The sequence below is a fragment of the Myotis yumanensis genome, unplaced genomic scaffold (assembly GCF_028538775.1).
Source record: "Myotis yumanensis isolate MYYU_CA2020_CCGP unplaced genomic scaffold, mMyoYum1.0.hap1 SCAF_5, whole genome shotgun sequence".
Lineage (NCBI taxonomy): Eukaryota > Metazoa > Chordata > Mammalia > Chiroptera > Vespertilionidae > Myotis > Myotis yumanensis.
Window position 1 is genome coordinate 90,132,851 of NW_027223756.1, and position 21,300 is coordinate 90,154,150.

General features: G+C 55.0%; 1 protein-coding gene across 1 annotated transcript; it reads left to right on the forward strand.

Annotated features, from left to right (window-relative positions):
* Positions 1 to 1,070: 1,070 nt before the first annotated feature.
* On the forward strand, positions 1,071 to 20,788 carry COLGALT1 (collagen beta(1-O)galactosyltransferase 1). Its single transcript, XM_070416383.1, has 12 exons — positions 1,071 to 1,373; positions 2,596 to 2,706; positions 3,221 to 3,338; positions 7,633 to 7,767; positions 9,444 to 9,648; positions 11,924 to 12,043; positions 15,488 to 15,564; positions 15,644 to 15,750; positions 16,093 to 16,225; positions 17,454 to 17,581; positions 18,740 to 18,946; positions 19,189 to 20,788. The coding sequence occupies exons 1-12, from the start codon at positions 1,108 to 1,110 to the stop codon at positions 19,454 to 19,456; spliced, it is 1,875 nt and encodes a 624-aa protein (XP_070272484.1). The 5' UTR covers positions 1,071 to 1,107; the 3' UTR covers positions 19,457 to 20,788.
* Positions 20,789 to 21,300: the final 512 nt, after the last annotated feature.

Sequence of the window (21,300 nt, forward strand, 5' to 3'; positions counted from 1 at the left end):
GTTCTTTCAATATTGTCTACTCTCTTTTATTTTTTTTAAATATATTTTTATTGATTTCAGATAGGAAGGAGGGGAGAGATAGAAACATCAATGATGAGAGGGAATCCTGCAAGCCCCCTACTGGGGATCGAGCCCCCAACCCAAGCATGTGCCCTTGACGGGAATCGAACCTGGGACCCTTTAGTCTGCAGGCCGACGCTCTATCCACTGAGCCAAACCGGCTAGGGCCCTAGCATCATTCGTAACATTTAATTTTTAAGAATGACCCCAACACGATCAGTTAGAAAATACAGTCCAGTATTGGAAAACAGTCTCCTGGTAACATTTCCATGGAAAAGCCATCCTGCCTCTGGGCACGTGCTCAACACGTGAAAGCATCACGTGGCTCCTCTTTATGCCAGCCCTGCGGGGTCAGTAGAACCCGGGTTTACAGTGGACACAGGAAGGCTCACACAGCAGCCCATGCAGGGCGGCTGGGGACACCAGGGTCCATGCGCTTAAAACCCAATAAGCCTGGAGGGCACCCCAGCGAGGCCGGGACCCAGGATGATAAACCTGGGTTGCAGCCAGGGAAACCGAGGCTCAGATCCGGTCCTAATTACCCAGGTCCGCCTGGTACCACCCAGGGATTGTACCAATAAAAGTTGAATGGGCCCTGGAAAGTTTGCTCAGTGGTTAGAGCCCCAGCCTGGGGACTGAAGGGTCACGGGTTCGATTCCTGGTCAAGGCGTGTACCTCCGTGGCAGGCTCCCCAGCCCCGGTAGGGGGTGTCTCTCTCACGTGGATGTTGCTCTCTCCCCCTCCTCCTTCCCTTCCACTCTCTCTAGAAATCACTGGAAAAAACATCCTCGATGAGGATTTCATAAAACCATGTTGGACGGGGCATCAAGTGCGGGTCCCGCGGAGGCAGTGGGTCGCAGGTCAGACACTGAACTCCGTGCCTTTAAGGCATCCGGAGGCGGGGCCTGGAAGGCGGCCCCAGATGCCCGACTCCAGCCTGCGCTCTCCTCCCCTTTAAGGCGCGGCAGCGGCGGACTCCGACGGCCCCTTTAAGGCGCGGCCCTCGTCTGCCGGCAGAAAAGAGGCTTAAAGGAGACGCGTGGCGCGATGGCGGCGACCCCACGCGCGTGCCGGCGGTGCGGGCGGCCGCTCCCGGAGCTGCTGCTGCTGCTGCTGCTGCTGGCGCTGCCGCCTCCAGGGGGCCCGCCGGGCGCCGCCGCCTACTTCCCGGAGGAGCGCTGGAGCCCCGAGTCGCCGCTGCAGGCGCCGCGCGTGCTCATCGCGCTGCTGGCGCGCAACGCGGCCCACGCGCTGCCGGCCACGCTGGGCGCGCTGGAGCGGCTGCACCACCCGCGGGAGCGCACGGCGCTGTGGTGAGTGCGGCGCCGCCGAGTCCGGCCGGCTGCCCGGTCGGCGGGTCCGCGCCGCGTCCCGCCAGCTGTCCTGGCCCCGGGCAGGGCGGGCCAGACCCACGCGTGCCTTCTGCTTCTTGTCCCCCATCTGCGCACCAGACCACGCGTGCCTTTTCCTGCTGTCCCGCCCCCCCCCCCTAAAACCGCCCTCCCTGTCCCGCATACGAATGGGCAAGACCCTCGCTTTGCCTGCCGGCCCCATGAAGGCAGATCCGGGACCACACCCAGGCAGGCCGCCTGCCTCACCCTCTCAACCCCTTGCAATACCCGCAGGCTCCCGGGAAGGGGAGCCGGGGCCGCCAGGGCGCGGCTGTGGCCCCCATTGCACCCCCCCAGCTGTAATCTTTCCACTCCTGCAGGCATCGGGCATTCTAACCGGAGCGTGGGCGGGGGATGGCCCCTTCCTGGAAGGGGAACGGGGTACCCAGCGCTGCCCTGATGGTTACTGTTATCACTGCGGTCCTTGTTGGCAACTTGGTAACGGTTCACGTGGGAAAATAGCTCTGGGCGCCACGTCAAACTAGATTCCCAGGTGTCCCTCTTCCCTACTCCAGACTCCCTGGCCTGGATCACCCAAGCGCACGGTTGATGTTTCAGCAACGTTTGTTGAGGTGGTGGTGTTCATAGGAGAGACTGGAGGAAGGTGGATGGGACTGTGTGATGTAGCTGTATTTTTATTAAGTCTCACATATTTAGTACCTAAGCTTCTTATAAGAGCCTAGATCAGTGGTTCTCAACCTTCTGGCCCTTTAAATACAGTTCCTCATGTGGTGACCCAACCATAACATTATTTTCGTTGCTACTTCATAACTGTAATGTTGCTACTGTTATGAATCGTCATGTAAATATCTTACATGCAGGATGGTCTTAGGCGACCCCTGTGAAAGGGTTGTTCGACCGCCAAAGGGGTCGCGACCCACAGGTTGAGAACCGCTGTCCTAGATGCTCAGTAATACTAATAGTGCCTCCTGTGTTTTTCTAAATTAGCTTGTTTAACCTCTGCAGCTAGTGACGTGTCCTCACCCCGTGTGATGAGGAGCCTGAGGCATGGAGGGGGAAGCGCCTGGCCCCGTCTGTGTATCGGAGAGCAGGCTGAGCCAGGGCACGGAGCCCAGGGTCGGGTCTGCTGCCCTGTCCTGGTTTGGGCTCCCCAACCTCCCTGACTGTCCCCCTCCGCCCGCAGGGTGGCCACAGACCACAACTCAGACAACACAACGGCCGTGCTGCGGGAATGGCTGGTGGCCGTGAAGAATCTGTACCACTCGGTAGAGTGGCGGCCGGCAGAGGAGCCCCGGTGAGTGCCAGGCCCTGCCCTGAGCGAGCCCTCCCCGTCGGACTCAGCTGCACCCCTGCCCACACGCCTCCACAGATTCCCATTGTCCGGCCTCAGAACCCTGGCCCCTCCGCCCCTGGCTCTCTAGCCAGTTCTGCAGCCTTAAGTGCCAGCCCTGGCCCCTCTGACTCCTCTCCTGCCCTCAGCTTCACAGATTCTGAGTCTGGGAGGACGGTTCCACTTTCCTTTTGCTCTCTGTTCTCTCCCAGTGGCTCTGCCTCCTCCTGAGCTTTCTTCCTTCTCTATGGATTGCCCGGGCGTCCTCCCCTCCGGGCCTTGGCACTAGCCTGCCCCCTGCTGCAGACATACCTCTCTCCTCCTGTGTTCCCTGTGCTTGCTTCTTCCCAGCCTGCAGATCCAGCTTAGCCGTCCCCTCCGCCAGGAGCCCACCTCTGGCCGCTCTGCACCTGGGCCCTGTCGGGCTCCGGGCTCCGCAGCGCCCGGGCCTCCCCCCATCACAGCTGCCTCCCCTCAGGTCCTACCAAGACGAGGAGGGCCCCAAGCACTGGTCCGACGCACGCTACGAGCACGTCATGAAGCTGCGCCAGGCGGCCCTGAAGTCTGCCCGGGACATGTGGGCTGATTACATCTTGGTGAGTTTCCCGGCCCGTGGATCACAGAAGGCGTCTGGGGTGTCCGAAGGGAAGGCAGAGCAGTGAGGGTGGAGACTCCTGAACTCCGGTTTACAGAGGGGGAAACTGAGGCCCCAGAAGGGATGTGAGCTGTCAGAAGTGATCCGGCTGGTTAGGTGGAGGATTTGGGATTCAACCAGGGGGCCCTGGGCTCCTAACCAGCAGATGTGTCCTCCGTTGTCCTCTGTGGTTGGACACTCGGTTCGTCTCTGCTTTTATCGCCATCATGAGTTCTAAGGAGCAGCTATAGGGTCACCAGATCGCCACACACCCTCAGTGACACTGTCCGGGTCACTGCAAGAAGCAGGAAGGGGGGTTGGGGACGGGGGGAACTTGGTGACGCTGAGCTGCTGAATCCTGGTTTTCACTTCCTCCTCCTGGGCCAGTTTTGCCTCTGGGAAGGCGGGGACGTTGAGTGTTCCACGAAATCACGTTGGATAAGTGCCCACAGGTCCCGGGCCTTCCTGTGTCCTTGACCTGGGCGTGATTCCCTCCCCTGGTGCAGATGGGGAGGGAGTTGATGGCAGGGAGGTCACGTTGTGATGCCAGTCTGGCTGGTTTTGTGTATGTGCCAGGCCCTGAGTTGAAGTCTGTACCTTTTTTATTTATCAATCAACACTCATTTATGAGCCCCTACCAGTGCCCTCCTGCCGAGCCCTGGGGACCCAGGCTGAGCCCCATCTTGCTGGTGTCCCGGGAAAGGTGGATGTGACCGGAAAAACCAAACTGAGAGAGGCACCATCAGAAGGCAGCCGGTGCTGTGAAGTCGTAGACAGGCCTTCGGTGGTGAATCAGTGTCCTGGGGCTGCTGGGACAGAGTCCCACACGCTGGGGGACTGTGTTCTGGGAAGTGTATTATCTCAGTTCTGGAGGCTGGAAGTCTGAAATCCAGGTGTCAGCAGGGCTGTGCTCCCCCAAAAAGCGCCAAGGGAGGGTCCTTTCTGCCTCCTCCAGCTCCAGGAGGCTCGGGCATCCTTGGCTTGTGGCTGCATCGCTCCAGTCTCTGCCTTTGTGGTCACATGGACTTCTCTCCTGTGTGTCTCTTCTCTTCTTCTGAGGTCACCCGTCATTGCATTTAGGGCCCACCCTAGTCCAGTACGACCCCATCTTACATTTTTACTAAATCTGCAAAGACCGTATTTCCAAATAAGGCCATAGCCACAGATACCAGGAGTTAGGACTCCCAACATTCAACCTCCAACAGATGGCCTAGCCAGGGTGGGGTGATGAGTGAGCAGGGTTGGGGGGCCTTCCTTAGGAGGGGACCCCAGCAGAGATCTGAAGGAGCAACGGAGCCAGCCTTAGGGGAAGCCGGAGGACAGTGTCTGAGGCAGAGGGAACAGAACAGGCAGCAAGCGTTGGGTGTTCAAGGACTGTGAGGAGGCGAGTGTGGCTGGAATGGCCTGATGAGGGAGCGGGGGAGGGGGTGATACCGAGGTGGTGGGTGGGGGCTGGCCTATGCAGGTTGAGGGAAAGATTTGGTTTTCACTCTGATGGTAGTAGGGAGCCACGGAAGGTATGTAAGCAGGGGAGGGCTGTGTTCTAATTTATGATTCTCAGAGCCCCTGTGCAGGAGTGGGGACAGCAGGAGGCTGGGGTGGAGGCCTGAGGGATGGGGCTGTGGAGAAAGGCAGGTGGGTTCAGGCCCTGCTTGGGGACTAGATGTGAGGGTGCCAGGAGGATCCCAGGCCCCTGGCCTGAGCCCTTTGGGGAGGAGAGAGGTGTCCCCTGGGAAGAGGAGGGCTCCTCCTGGGCCCAGTAGGTTGGTACTTCCTGAGACCATTTTACAGATGGGAAAGTAGAGGCCTGGAGAGGGAGGTTTCAGCTGGCTGGGCTGGCACAGAGGTGGGACTGGCCCTGCCTGGCGCCATCCTGCACGGGGCCGCCGCGTCTGTTTTGTTTTCACGGTTTGAGGTTGACTGGGTTTCACTTTTCCCCTCAGCAAACCTGGGTAGAACTCCAGGTGTTGGTTCAAAACTCAAAGCAGCTTTTGACACACCGTGTTTTTTTTAAACCGGGGACTTTGGAAGCCCATATTGGGATGTGAAGTCACTTGTCCAGTGTTTTAAAATTATTGTTAAAAGGGCCTCTTTTTTTCTTCTCTTTTTACAAACGCTATCGGTGTTGCTTGTAAGAAAAGCTAGAAGAAAAAATAAGGAGTTTAGGAAAGAAAGAAACAAACCTCGTAATCTTACCTTTCAGAGAGGCTGAAATTGAGGTGCAATTTACATAACATAAAATTAGCCTTTTAAACTATGTAATCGAGTGGTTTCTGGCACATTCACAGTGTTGTACAACCACCATCCCTGTCTAGTTCCAGAACATCCCATCATCCCAAACAGTCACCCCAGTCCCCTCCCTCCCATCCTGGCAGCCACTGTCTGCTTTCTGTCTCTGGGCCTGCCAGTTCTGGGCATTTTGTGTAGATGGAGTCACACAGCACTTGGCCTTTAGGGTCCGGCTTCTCTCACTCAGCATGTTTTCAAGGTTCATCCATGTTGTGGCGTAAGTGCTTCTGTCCTTTTTATGGCTGAGCGATATTCCACTGTGTGGCCGGACCCCGCTTTGGTTATCCATTCATCTGTTGTTGGACACTTGCATTGTTTCCACGTCCTGGCAACTGTGAATCCTGCTGTTTTGAACATAGCTGTTCACGTATCTGTCGGAGTCCCTGTTTCTAGTTCTCTTGATCTATCCTCAGGGGTGGACTTGCTGGGTCACATGATAACTATGTTCTTAACTTTTTGAGGACCTTCTGGACTGTTCCAGCTGCTTTTTTTTTTTTTTAATATATTTTATTGATTTTTTGCAGAGAGGAAGGGAGAGGGATAGAGAGTTAGAAACATCAATGAGAGAGAATCATCAATCAGCTGCCTCCTGCACACCCTCTACTGGGGATGTGCCTGCAACCAAGGTACATGCCCTTGACCGGAATTGAACCCGGAACGCTTCAGTCCCCAGGCCGATGCTCTATCCAGTGAGCCAAACCGGTGAGGGCCCAGCTGCTTTTATTGCACATATATCCAGAGGTCAGAATTTAAATGTCCTCAGGGGGCTGGGTGGGAACATGCACACCTGAGCAGCCTGTCCCAGGGCTGCCCCCTCCTGTCTCCAGCTGAGGGTCCCGTGCGGCATGCTGTTCCGTGGTGCCAGAGAAGCCTGGAATGCTACTGTTTGCTGTTGTTTTCCTCAAGTGATTCAAATGCTCTAAAAAGCCCCTGTGAGTAACAGAATGCATCTTTAAAAAATATATCTTTTTATTGATTTCAGAGAGGAAGGGAGAAAGAGAGAGAGAGATAGAAAGATCAATGATGAGAGAAAAATCATTGATTGGCTGCCTCCTGCATGCCCCCTACTGGGGATCAAGCCCGCAACCCAGGCATGTGCCCTGACTGGAAATCGAACAGTGACCTCCTGGTTCATAGATCCATGCTCAATCACTGAGCCACACTGGCCTGGCCAGATGCATGTTTGTTTGTTTGTTTATTAATTTTAGAAGGAAGGAAGAGGGAGAGAGAGAGATAGAAACATCAATGATGACTGAGAATCGTACATCAACTGCCTCCTGCACGCCCCAACATTGGGGATCGAGCCCGCAACCCTGGCATGAGCCCTTGACCGGAATTGAACCCAGGACCCTTCAGTCTGCAGGCTGACACTCTGTCCACTGAGCCAAACCAGCCAGGGCCAGATGCATTTCTTAAAAACCACCTCCTAATCGTTCTGTACGGGACCTGCAGGACAGGAACATCCTTACCTAATTGTTCCAAACTTTTTTCTTTGTAACAAACAAGTTGCCATTTTTTTACCCCAACATTCAAGGCGTTAAAGCAAAATAAAGTATCTATTTTTATGAACTTTTTATTGGCATCTAACTCACAGAGAAAAAAGTGTATTCCTCTCAGAGGTGGCCTCTGGTCCACGCCCCCTCTCCATTGACCAGCACTGCCTGTTGTGGAAGTTCCCACTGATGGAGCCACATGGCCCGCTCCCTGTCATGTCTGGTATCTCGACAGCGCCATGCCTGGGACCCGTTTGTGTGTCTGTGCGCCGTGTGGCCCATTCCTGCCCCTTCCCTAGTAGCCCGTTTCTTTGTGTGGATGTAACTTGGCTTGTTACTAAGGTAGAGCTGTGGGTTGGGGCACCGGACGGTTCTTCAGACCCCAGGACCCTGCCTCTGCCCCATCATCCCGAGCTGTTGCCCAGCCCGGTCCCTCCAGCAGCTCCCAGTGATGTCCTGTTGGATGTTTTGTAGTTTGTGGACGCAGACAACCTGATCCTGAACCCTGACACGCTGACGCTGCTCATCGCCGAGAACAAGACGGTGGTGGCGCCCATGCTGGATTCCCGGGCTGCGTACTCCAATTTCTGGTGTGGGATGACTTCTCAGGTCAGGCGCCTGCTTGGGTAGCACAGGGGGGTTGGGGGGCTGGAGGCTGGGCCAAGCAAGTGGGGCCTAACTTATTATCACACCAGCTCATGGTGAGCGTTTCACACCTTCGTGATCATCCTTAGACAGTCCACACAGTAGGGAGTGGTGGTGCCCGGATGGGACGGCAGGCACAGCTTGATTCAGATGTTCAGACAGCGTTCCTGCCTTCCTCCATCCCTGGGTGGCTTCATTTTCAGACCCTGGGGAACGATCCCAGCAGCTTCTAGCTGAAGTCCTCTCGGACTGGCCTTGTCCATCTCTCCTCTCACCCCTGGACCAGTTACTGAAGCCAAGAACATGCCAGGCTCTGGTTGGCCAGGCCTGTGCCGTACACTCCAGGGTTGAGGCTGAGGTTTCAGGCCGAGTCGGTGGGGGCGGGGGGCGTGGGAGGGGGGAGTGACAGGGTGGGTGCTGGAGTCAGGGGGTCTGTGTGGCTGGAGCCTGAGGCTGACCTATCCTGTCTCCTCCTGTCTTTTTGTTTTTATCTGACATACAGTTCAGAAAACATAAAGCCATTTTAAAGTGAATAATTCAATGGTTTCCATCTTTAAAAATGTGTCAGAAATAGAAATATTATGGGGCGGGTGGGAGCGGGAAGGAGTGGGGCAGTGGAGGAGAAAAGCGGACAAGTAATGCTTTCAACAATAAAGATTTAAAAAAGAAGAAGGAATCTACGTGTCATATGCTAATAGTTCTCATTTGTAAAGGGTCCAAGGAAGAGAGAGGGCAACTCAGGGATTGTTCCAGAAGCTTTTAAGACTCCTCTTCTAGATTAAATTGACGTTCCATTTATATGTAAGTCAAAGGATGTTGAATGTCCAGTCCCTTTTTCAGCTTTTAAAAAATACGTCTTTCCACACCTTTATTCATGTCCCAAGAAACATAAACGCATGTAGGATTTACTTCATATAAAAACTGAATTATATACTTTAATTTATAATTTGATTTTTCCGTTGAATAATACGGATGTGCATCCCATCAGAACAGACATAGCTCAAACACATTTTTTAAATCTTTATTGTTGAAAGTATTACATATGTCCCCGTTTTCCCCCCATTAACCCCCTGCAGCCCATCCCCGCCCCCTCAAACACATACTTAAAATAGTCACATAACATTTCATAGTTCCGTCAATAGGCTAAAGCCGGTGCTGAACGTACACATTTTATTTCTATGGGATAAATCTCAAAGTGGTTTTCCTGGGGCACAAGGCATAGTACTTTAATTTTAACAATATTAATTCTCAAAGACTGAAGCAGTTAGCATTCTGCCAACATTGGATGTTACTCTTTTTGTTTTTGTTTTTAATTGTAGGCCAGTTTAATGTTAAAACCTTTTCCAGCTTTTAAATTTCCTCCTTCATAGGCTGCCGTTCTGATCGGAAGTGTGGGGCCAGGTCTGCAAGTAGACAACCGTTTTTCTTTTATCAGCCATTGTCCCATTAGCCCAGGCGCTGGGGGCGGAGCCTGTCCCTGCCCACGCCCAGAGCACGGTGCTCAGGGAATGCCCGCCCTAGGCAGGCGTTGGCACCTGGGCCTCGCTCTCTAGGTGTTTGTTCCCTGTCTCTCGTTGTCCTGGGTCGCAGGCCTCCTCCCCTCAGGGGACCCCCATGCAGAACTCCGCCCCTCCCCGCAGGGCTACTACAAGCGCACGCCTGCCTACATCCCCATTCGCAAGCGGGACCGCCAGGGCTGCTTCGCGGTCCCCATGGTGCACTCGACCTTCCTGATCGACCTGCGGAAGGCGGCGTCCAGGAACTTGGCGTTCTACCCTCCACACGAGGACTATACCTGGGCCTTCGATGACATCATCGTTTTCGCGTTCTCCTGCAAGCAGGCAGGTGAGCCCTGGGGGTTGCTGTCCCCGGGGATGTCACCTGGTCGGTTCTCTGGAATCTGAGCTGAACATGTCCCAGCAGAGGCCACAGAAGGTCCACAGAACCAAAACAAACGCAGGGTCGGGGGTGGCTGCAGGTGGGGGTGTGTCCAGGTGTTCAGATGGTGGCCACAGACCCATTCTTTCTCCAGCCCTGGCTTTGCCGAGGGTCTTCGCCTCCCAGGTCTAAAGGGGACCTACTTATGGAAGGTTATTTCCAACTTAATATTTTCTTACATTCTCCTAATTTCCCGTGGTTGAACATAACGATTCCCTAATTGTATAATTAGTGAAAAAGCCTTTTAGAGAGAACGAGAACACAGCCGTACGCTAACCCGCCATTTACTTTAAATCAAGGGTTATTAGCCAACGGTGGCCAGCAGGCCAGATCTGACCCACCATCTGTTTCTGTATGGCTACAAGCTAAGAATGGTTTTTATATCTTTAAACCGTTGGAAGAAAACATGAAGAGAATAGTAATAGTTTGTGACATCTGAAACTGCATGAAGTCAAATTTCGGTGCCTATAGGGGAAGTTTCACTGGCACGCTGCCACACCCGTGTATTTAAGTGTGGTCTACGGCTGCTTCCACATTTCCAGGGGCGGGGTTGAGTTGTTAAGACAGAAACTGTCAGGCCAGCAGCCTAAAAGATCTCTACCATCTACCCTCATTATGTAAAAGCTAGCCAGTTAAAGTGAAAATTATTTTCATTGACTTACTAACTTTTTAAAAAATATATATTTTATTGATTTTTTGCAGAGAGGAAGGGAGAGAGATAGAGAGTTAGAAACATCAATGAGAGAGAAAGATCGATCAGCTGCCTCCTTCACACCCCCTACTGGGGATGTGCCTGCAACCAAGGTACATGCCCTTGACCGGAATCGAACCTGGGACTCTTCAGTCCACAGGCTGATGCTCTATCCACTGAGCCAAACTGGTTAGGGCGACTTACTAACTTTTTAAAATACACACTCAGTATAAAAATTTAAACCATCCAGAAAAGGACAAATACAGATGGAGGTCACCTGACTGACATTTTATTCAACTGCATCCCATTTTTGTGCAGAAATGTGCATCAGCCCTAGCCGGTTTGGCTCAGTGGATAGAACGTTGGCTTGTAGACCGAAGGGTGCTGGGTTCGATTCTGATCAAGGGCACATACCTCAGTTGCAGGATCCTCCCCGGCCCAGGCCCTGGTCAGGGAGTGTGCAGGAGGCAACCAATCGATGTGTTTCTCTCACATCGATATTTCTTTCTGTCTTTCCTTCTCTCTTCTACTCTCTCTAAAAGTCAATGGAAAAATATCCTCGGGTGAGGATTTTTTAAAAAAAGAAAAAGAAATGTGCCAGAACCGGTTTGGCTCAGTGGATAGAGCGTCAGCCTGCGGACTCAAGGGTCCCAGGTTCGATTCCAGTCAAGGACATGTACCTTGGTTGCGGGCACATCCCCGGTAGGAAGTGTGCAGGAGGCAGCTGATCGGTGTTTCTCTCTCATCGATGTTTCTAACTCTCTATCCCTCTCCCTTCCTCTCTGTAGAAAATCAGTAAAACATATTTAAAATAAAAAAAAAGAGAAATGTGTATCTTTTTTATTTTTAATCCTCACCAGATGACATGCTGAGAGAGAGAGAGGGAGAGAGACATTGATGTGAACAAGGAACATTGACCGGTTGCCTTCTGTACCTGCCCCGACTGGGAAACAAACCTGATACCTGGGTATGTGCCCTGACCGGGAATTGAACCCTCACCTCCTGGTTCATAGGTTGACACTCAACCACTGAGCCACACCAGCCGGGCATAAGGTGCTTTTTTTTTTTTTTTTTTTTTAATATATTTTATTGATTTTTTACAGAGAGGAAGGGAGAGGAATAGAGAGTTAGAAACATCGATGAGAGAGGAACATCGATCAGCTGCCTCCTGCACATCCCCCACCGGGGATGTGCCCGCAACCCAGGTACATGCCCTTGACCGGAATCGAACCTGGGACCTTTCAGTCCGCAGGCCCACGCTCTATCCACTGAGCCAAACCGGTTTCGGCATAAGGTGCTTTTTAACAGTTCTGATTGTCAGTGTCTCGCCTGCCAGCGGGAACCCCTGTTTCTGCTGGTTGCTGGGAAAAGTGGGCGGGACTCCTTGCCTTTCCAGCCCACACTGGGCTGTGAGGCTGACGCTGTGGTCAGAGGTGGCCACTGCCACCTTGTTGCTCAGTTTTCAGTTTTGATAGTTGTTTTTGGCTCCAGAGGTCCAGATGTACGTGTGCAACAAGGAGATGTATGGCTTCCTGCCAGTGCCGCTGCGGTCACATAGTACCCTCCAGGATGAGGCTGAGAGCTTCATGCATGTGCAGCTGGAGGTTATGGGTGAGTCTGCCCACACTGCCCTTTCTCGGTCATCACACATCCATACCCTGAACGCTGATTGAGCACCTGCTGGGTGCTAGTGCCTTTGCCAGGCGCTGGAAACCTGGCATGAACAAGGTGAGCAGTTGTCCCTGCTCTCAGGGAGCACTGGCTTGCAGCAGCTGTGCATGGAAGTCAGGGTGGGCTTCCAGGAGGAGGTGGCATTAAGAGGCAGAGTGAGTATTAGTTAGCCAGAAGGGGATTGTAGCCAGAGGGAGCATTCTGCAGACTGGGAGGCTAGGGGGGACATGAGCTCAGGGAGCAGGCAAGGTCAGCGGGGCAGAAGTGGGGCTGATGAGCGGGTAGAGCTGGCGGGCCAGGGCAGCGGCCTTAGGCATTGGTTTTCATCAGGGGCAGCCAGGAGCCATGGAGGGTATGGGAGCAGGGAGGACAGAAGGTTTTCACTGATGAACCTTTATGTGCATGGCAGTGTCTGGGCCACAGCCTTTTGGGCCATTTCAAAACCTCAGACCCATTACTTATTTAATATATATCTTATGTGTATACTTTTGTTTTACTTGAATACATTTATTTTAAAAAGGGAATTACATATTTTTACCATAGTTGCAAGCTCATGTCTTTCCAGTAAATAAATCTATAAATTATTAAACTAGCAGCCCTACCTCTGGTGGCCCTGAGATGGGTTGAGCACACAGGGCCGAGCTGCCATCAAGGTTGCTCGAGGAGTGGCCTCCTGGTGGACGTGGAGTGTCTCCAGAACAAGAGGACAGTGGGACAGTGTCCACTTCCGGGGCGCTCTGCCCTCCACTGGCCACACATCTCAGAGAAGGCCTGCAGAGCAGCACCCCCGCCCCCCACTTCACAGAAGAGGGGGGGCAGGTCCAGGCTCCTGCTGTTGGTCTCAGTTGCCCCACTCTTACCCGCTTCTAGAAGATTCTCCGTGTGTGTGTGTGTGTGTGTGTGTGTGTGTGCGCGCGCGCGCCCCTGGTGGCTGAAGGTGGAACGGCACACTCCCTGTTTGGTCTTTTGAAATGACCAAGGTCACCAGGGTGGAGACCCCACAATACGCAAGTGTCTGTCACATGCAGATGCTCGGGCCTAGGCCAGGAGCCCCACTGGCCACTGTCACGAGAGAGAGGCCTCTGCTTGTCGCCCACTCGCACCTGCGACTGGACCCTGGAGCATCCCTGTGGCTGCCATCGTTTTCCTCATTTAAATCTCACCTGTTTCTGTTACTGTTTCTGGTCAAGAAACCGTTACCTCTGCTGCTGTAGACTCCGCCGTGACAGAGGCATGAATGCCCTCCTGTTTCTTTCTTGAGGGCCAGAGCTGAGCACACAGAACAGATGGGAGGAGGGCCCGGGGGGTTCAGAAATGTGTGTAAATCCTTCCTCTGTTAAAGCACGTTTCCTCTCCGTCCGCGTGTGGGGACCCGGACCTGGGCCGAGCAGGGGGTTTTTCATGTGTCCAAAGATCTCTCTTACAGTGAAGTTTCAGAGCAGAAAGGCTCAGGGTGACAAGATCCCACCTCCCACTGGCACTTCTCTCACCACTCACCCCCGCCCCCAATGGGGGGTTGAGCTGAGGGTCAGACAGAGAAGGGATGGGCACCTGGGATTGGAGCCTGTGTCCCAAGATCCCCAAGTCTTGCCCTTGGTGTCAGCCGTCCCAAGGAGAGTGGGGTGCCCAGGAGCTGCGGGACTCTGGGGGGAGGAAGCCCTGGGGCGTGGTGGCCTTGGAGGAGGCCCAGGCTGTGCGGTGGAAGGTTCTGGGTCAGGTCTGGGCCTTGTCCAGGTCTCTTCCAGACAGAGGGACCTGTGTTTATCCCTTGTGCTCACATGGGGCCTTTGTTCTTGGTGAAGCAGACACCACACTTGGAATCCAGCTGGGCTTTTCTGGGCAGCCTGGGGGGCAGGCAGGGACGTCTGCAGGCTCATGTGTACCTGAAAGTCTGGCCCTTCTGGGGGAACCACAGGCATACATATGCCAAGATCGCTGTGGGGATGTGGTCTGAGCAGCCAATGGGGAGCAGTCATGACCGCTCTGACATTCTGGGCGCACCGTGGGCTGGAGACGTGCCCCTCGGTCCGATGGCCGCCTTCTCCTGTGTCTTCCCTCTGTGTGTCTCTGTGTCCACATTTTCCATTAAAAAAAAAAATCCTCACCTGAGGATATATTTTTATGGATTTTTAGAGAGAGGAGCGGGGAGAGAGAAACATTGATATGAGAAACATCAAAATATCGGTCAGTTGCCTCCTGTATATGTCCTGACTGGGAATCAAAACCACAGCCTTTTGGTGTATGGGGTGACGCTCCAACCAACTAAGCCACCCGGCCAGTCAAATTTTCCTTTTTTTTTTTTTTTTTTTAAAGTTTTACATATGAGTGTACTATCTTTTTTAAAATATATTGTATTGATTTTAGAGAGGAAGGGAGAGGGAGAGAGAGAGAAACATCAATGATGAGAGAGAATCATTGATTGGCTGCCTCTTGCACGTCCCCTACTGAGGATCAAGCCCGCAACCCAGGCATGTGCCCTTGGCTGGAATCGAACCCAGGACCCTTCAGTCCGCAGGCCAATGCTCTATCCATTGAGCAAAACCAGCTAGGACCAAATTTTCCATTTTTATCCGGATCCCAGTCATAGTGATTAGGGCCCACGCTAACGACCTCGTTCTACCTTGAACACCTCTGTAAACACCCTGTTTCCAAATAAGAGCATATTCTGGGGTCCTGGGGGTTTGGACACCAACTTAACTGTTGGTGGGAGGATGCCTGCCATTCAGCCCATGCAAGTGTGACTTCATGGCATCATTTCATGAATAACCTCTGAGGTGTTATCAGCCCATTTTATAGATGAGGAATCTGAGGCCCGGGTAGGTCAAGGTCATTCATCCTTGGTTCATTCTGTGAGCAGTTATTGAGTGCCTGCTGTATGCTGAGCCCTATGTTGGGCACTGGAGACTCAGTGTGAGTGGACAGACTTGGTGTTCATTTCACGGGGCTCACAGTAGACAGATAGCAAGTTAGGATAGCAGGGTGGAGGTTTGATGATGGAAGCCCCGGTGCTGTGGGGAGCGGGAGGAGGTGCCTGACTCAACCTGAGGGCATTGGGAGACTCACCCCTCCTCAACATGGCATCTTAGCTGAGAACTGGGGTAGGGGGAGGAGGAAGGAAGGGTGTTCCAGGCAGAGGCTCAGCATGTGCAAAGGTCCTGAGGTAGGAATGGATGAGGTTGGTGTGCTAACAGCCAGAGTGAGTAGGAGGTGAGGGAGGGACTAGCACCAGGATTATGGTTGGGGACAGGTCCGGCAGTTCTCCAACCTCAGGCTGATATGGAGCCATGGAGGGGATGCGGAGGGCCCAATGGAAAGTGGTTGGAATGCTCCCCCCCACCGCACCCCATGACCCAAGCAACCCCTCGGCTTCTTTCTGCCCCGCAGTGAAGCACCCCCCAGCAGAGCCCTCCCGGTTTGTCTCGGTGCCTACCAAGATGCCTGACAAGATGGGCTTCGACGAGGTGGGCCAGGCCTTCTGGGGTGGGGAGGGGAAGGGTGGGGAACGTAGGGCTGGAGAGTCCAACAGGCTCTGTGCCACAGGTTTTCATGATCAACCTGAAGCGGCGGCAGGACCGGCGGGAACGCATGCTCTGGGCGCTGTGGGCGCAGGAGATCAAGGTCCGGCTGGTGGAGGCTGTGGACGGCAAGTGAGTCCAACTCTGAGGCATGGTGGCACTGGGGCCATGGTGGCAGCTGAGCCCTACCCTGGGGGAGGGGTGTAGACCGTGCACTGGGGCCATGGGTGGCAGCTGAGCCCTACCCTGTAGACCATGCTGATGGGGCCATGGTGGAGGGGAAGTGAGTCTGACCCTAGGGGACGGCTGGCAGAGCCACACTTGGGTGGCCCGCCCCCTGCAGACCTGGCACAGGTCCGGGAGGGGCGCCAGCAGTGGAAGAGGGAAGCAGCTGCTCAGCAGGAGGGCACTAACCGATGGTGGAGTAGCCTGCAGCATGGGTTGTCCACTGACCCCTTCCTGTCCCCCTTCCAGAGCCATGAACACCAGCCAGGTGGAGGCACTGGGCATCCAGATGCTGCCCGGCTACCAGGACCCCTACCATGGGCGGCCCCTCACCAAGGGAGAGTTGGGCTGCTTCCTCAGCCACTACAACGTCTGGAAGGAGGTGAGTCCGGCAGGTAGAGTGTTGGGCGGAGTGAGTAGGGCAGGGTCCTCCTCGGCCTTTGCACAGCTCAGGAAGGGCACTGCTTGCCCCCTAGGCAGACTCCCAGGCTGCAGCAGGACCCAGGGCCCCTCTTAGGGAATGTCCTTCCGTTGTGTAGATGTGGACACTGAGACGGGAAGGGGGAGGAGGGAGCCCAGTTTCCAAGTGTGGCCTCTTCACACCTAGCTTCTTTCACATATCTAGAGCCTGGACTCTGGTCTTGACATTTACTGATAGCTGTAGCAGCCATGGTGACATTAACCGGCACAGAGCCCACGCCAGGGGTAGCGCATTAGCCCTGGGGCTCATCAGCCACACTCGGAGAGAGAGGCTGTGGTAGGTGGGGATGCCAGGCTGGGATTCGAACCTGGGACTACCAGGCACAAAGCCAGATGCAGTGTCCAGATGCAGGTGGGAGGGTGCTCTGGAGGGGGTGTTCAGGGGTTTCAGGCAATGAGTGCTCGCTTAGGTTGCCCTCTTTTTCTGAGATTCATTGTGGGTGGCATGGGGCAGAGGTGGTGGTGTCCATGCGGCCCTGGGTTTAAGTCCAGCCCTGCTTCTTAGAGGGCTGAGCCCTGTGAGCAGGAAGGCTCTTCCCAGCCTGAGCTTCAGTTTCCCCGTATGACAGTCATGGCCTCCAGGGGCCGTCATGAAGATTCAGGAAACATTTGCCAAGCACCTACTGTGCACCTGGCCTGGTGCTGGTGCTGGGACATGATAGCCCCCAGGACAGACCCAGCCCCCTGCAAGGGGCTCACAGCCCTGGGAAGTGGGTGGGCTGATGATAAGTCATAAAGAAACAAATCAGAGTGAAATAAGTGAGATACATCTGGAGAAGGGACCTAGGGCTATGAATTGTCCTCAACTGGCAGCTTTGGGTGGTGATTGGGAAGGAGCTCCTGGGTGGGCGACATTGGAGCTGAAGCCTAAAGGGTGAGAGGTAGTCTACCTGCCATTGCATGAGGGAGAGGCTGTGTCAGCTCAGCCCCAGGCCCTGGAATGGGAGGAACAGCCAGGCCCGGGCATGTGTTGTTGAATGTTCTAGGAAGTGGTAGCCCGAGGGGAAGTCAGTCCAGACAGTGGCGGCGAGGGGTGCATTTTCTCGCCTGCTGCCCCAGAGCCACCTGCTGCCCCAGAGCCTTTAAGCTGAGCTGGCTTCAGGGTTAGGCCTGGCCCTGTTCTCCCTCAGGTCGTGGAGAAGGGACTGAAGAAATCACTCGTCTTCGAGGACGACCTGCGCTTCGAGATCTTCTTCAAGAGGCGCCTGATGAACCTCATGCGGGATGTGGAGAGGGAGGATCTGGACTGGGACCTCATGTGAGTATGGGGCCTGGGGTGGGGCCATGCCAGGGGGTGTGGCCTGGGGCAGAGGCACAACTGGGGCGTGGCCAGAGCCCAGGGGTAAAGTATGGGGTGGGGTGGATTGGGGCCTGGGGTAGGGCCAGAGTTCAGAGGTGTGGTCTGGGGCCAGGGCTCTGGGGCCGGGTGTGGAGTGGGTTGGGGCTGAGGTTGGGGCCAGGGCTCGGGCATTGTCTGGAGTGGGTGGAACTGGAGCCGGGTGGGGCTAGAGCTCAGAAGAACATCTGTGCCTGCAGGTATCTGTGGGGGACTAGCTGGGCCAGCTCTTGGAAGTATGGCAGGAGTGGTGTGTGTGTGTGTGTGGCCTGTGTGAGGGTGGACCTGAGGGTAGTCAGGGCTGGGGCGTGGCCTCGGGCCTGTGGGGTAGGACCGTGGGAGGATGACCAGGAAGTCTAGGGCCCTGGCTGTGGGGATGAGGCCTCCTCAGGGCTTGGAGACCGGAGGTGTCCTGTGGTGGGTGGAGTGGCGAAGATTTGCCCAGAAAGTCTGTGGGCTGGCCAAGGAGCTGGGGGTGTGGCCTGGGGTAGGTGTGGTCAGGACTTGGTAGCTCAGAGCTGGCCCAGTGTGGGAAGTAGCCGGGGAGCCTGGGTCTTAGCTCAGCACTAGGTCAGGTGTGCTCAGCATATCTCTGGAACAGTTCTTTGGGATCTCATATGGGAGGGTGCGGGGGGGCGGGGAAGGGGGTTGGTTCCTCCTCCCCCCCTCCCTCCCTCTCTCCCTGCAGTGTGCAGAGCCCTGACCGTAACTGCACCCCTTCATTCCCAACTGCTCACAGACCCTTGCACCTTCCTCCACTGCCACACAGCCCTCTGAGCCCAGAGCAGCTTCCTTCTCAGCCCCTTTCCTCCTGTAGTACAGCCTCAGAGAATGTCCCAGAAATCCCATTGCCCCCAGCTCCAGATCCTTCCATGGCTCCCTAGTGCCCTAGGGAAAAACCCACCCTCCTCCTCGAGGGCCACAGACCCCTGTGGTTCTGCCAGTCCAGCCACACTGGCCTCCTTGTTATGCCCCAGACACCCCAAGCCTGCTCCCTCCCCAGGGCCGGACAGGGGCCTTGCTGGGTTAGGGTTCTCTGGTGGGTGGGAGGAGGGTGACGGCCTCAATTCCACACCCCAGCTATGTGGGCCGGAAGCGGATGCAGGTGGAGCACCCCGAGAAGGCTGTGCCCCGCGTGAGGAACCTGGTGGAGGCCGACTACTCCTACTGGACACTGGCCTACGTCATCTCCTTGCAAGGCGCCCGCAAGCTGCTGGCGGCCCAGCCGCTCTCCAAGATGCTGCCCGTGGACGAGTTCCTGCCAGTCATGTTCGACAAGCACCCAGTGTGAGAAGGGGTTGCAGTGGGCTGTGGTCTCAGGCGGCAGTCCTGGAGGGGGCGGGGCATGAGCATCGGGGGGGCCCCAGGAAGGTGCCGTTTTCTCTGCCCACTTCCTCTGTGTGTCCCCTCCACTTCTGGCTCCATTTGAACCCCATCCCCCTTCTGTCTCAATCTGTTTCCTTTCACTTCTCCCTCCTTCGGTCCCTTCCCCTCGACCCACTGCTGCCCCTTACTCCCTGCCCTTCCAGGTCCGAGTATAAGGCCCACTTCTCCCCTCGCGACCTGCGCGCCTTCTCCGTGGAGCCTCTGCTCGTGTTCCCCACGCACTACACGGGGGACGATGGGTACGTGAGCGACACAGAGACCTCGGTTGTGTGGAACAACGAGCACGTCAAGACCGACTGGGACCGTGCCAAATCCCAGAAGATGAGGGAGCAGCAGGCCCTGAGCCGAGAGGCCAAAAACTCGGATGTGCTCCAGTCCCCGCTGGACAGCGCTGCCCGGGACGAGCTCTGAGGGGCAGTGGCCACAGCAGCCTCCATGTGCTTGCTGGGGACAGCAGGGCCCCTGCGGACCCTGGCAGGCCTTGGAGGGCTCTCCATGCAGGGTGGTGGCCAGCCAGCTCTTGCTCAGCAATCTTGTACACACAGGCAGCATTAATGGAGTGCCGACTGTATGCCAGGCATAGTGTTTTGCACTGGGAGACTGGGTGGGAACAAGCCATCATTCATCTCCACGTGCCTGACATTTCTTAAGCATTGACTGTACCAGGTTCGTGGGTGATGGCCGTGAATGAGGCATAATGATTTCCTCAGTGATGATTCAGTCATCAAGCATTTATTGACACCCCCCTCGCCCCCCAAGAATCAGGCACTAGTGATACACATTCATTTTTTAAAGATTAATTTAAGTATTTATTGAGTGCCTACTGACGGTTGGGCACCATTTCAGGCTCTGGGAATATTGAGATAAATAAGACACTTTCATTTATTCAAACGCACATCAGGCACCTACTGTGTGCCTGGTACTTGAGACACAAAAGTTCTTATCAACTCTGTGCTGTTATTGAATGTCTGCTGTGCGCCAGAAGCTGAGCTGGGTGCTAGGCATGGAGATGAACAAGGTGCTTTTCACTCTTTAATTGGCTTCTTCCCCACTCACCTGAAGAGCACCTACTGTGTGCGCTAGACATTCGTGATACAAAACAGTATAACACTTGTTCAGTCACTACATTTGATTTCCCACATGTGTGCTGGGCCCCAGAGATGAACAAAAAGAGTCCTTTCATTTCATGCATTAGGCATTTATTGAGTGCCTCCTGTGTACCAGACCTTGTGGACTCCCAGTGGGGTTAGCGAAGGGTTGAGTTTGAGTCCTTATTCATCCCCCAGTCACCTGAGCTATGTGCAGGTCACCACCCCGGAGGGAGGGTGACTTCTCTCACCAGGGGCTTCTGCTGGCCCCAGTAACCACATGGCCGCTTGCAGGTTCCTGCGCCAGCCCCCCCGGAGGGGGCGGGGTGAGGAAGGGGGCTGGATCTCCCTGCCTGCTCCTGGTCCTGTTTGCTTGGCCTCCCAGGCCTGCGTCTCAGGTGTGGTGTCCGCCTGCTCAGTGGGGTTCCTCTATCTAAGCCTTTGGGGGGCTCAGGGGCACTGGGGTGCTGTCTGCAGCTTGGGCAGGATGTTCCCCGGCCCAGGCTGGAGGGCTTGCTGCGCCTGCAGCCGGAAGTGAATGTCAGAGCCGGCCAGCGGTGCCTTCCGCTCTTCGGGATGGACGCTGCTTGCTGGGTCGGATCCTGGATAACTTGCTTATTTTTTTATTAAACGGTCCTGGATGGTTTTCACGTAAGTCTGTGTTTTTATTTTTTTTTAATCCTCACCTGAGGATACGTTTATTGATTTTTAGAGAGAGAGGCAAGGGAGGGAGGGAGAGAACAGAAAACATTGATGGGTTGCCTCCCACATGTGCCCTGACTGGGAATGAACCCACAACCTTTTTGGCGTATGGGACGGGGACGACGCTCCAACCAACTGAGTCACCAGGCCAGGGCAGTGTTCTCACTGCCGACACTACACCCAGCCCCCTCCCCCGTTGCTGGCCAAGGTGTGGGATGCAACCAGTGCTGGAGAGAGGCTGAGGGGGGCGTGAGTGTGGGTGAGGGGGCAGGGAGAGCCCTGTGGCCCAGCCTGTCCCTTAAAGCACCCCCTAAAATAGCCCAGGGACAGATGGCCAAGCTCACTCTATCCTGTGGGATCAGCTGCAGGGTTGATTTAGTTGACAGACTGTGGAGCGGGATTTTCATGGTTGGGAGTCCCCAGAAAACAGACTCTAAGATGGGGGTTTGGTGTCCAGGAGGTCCC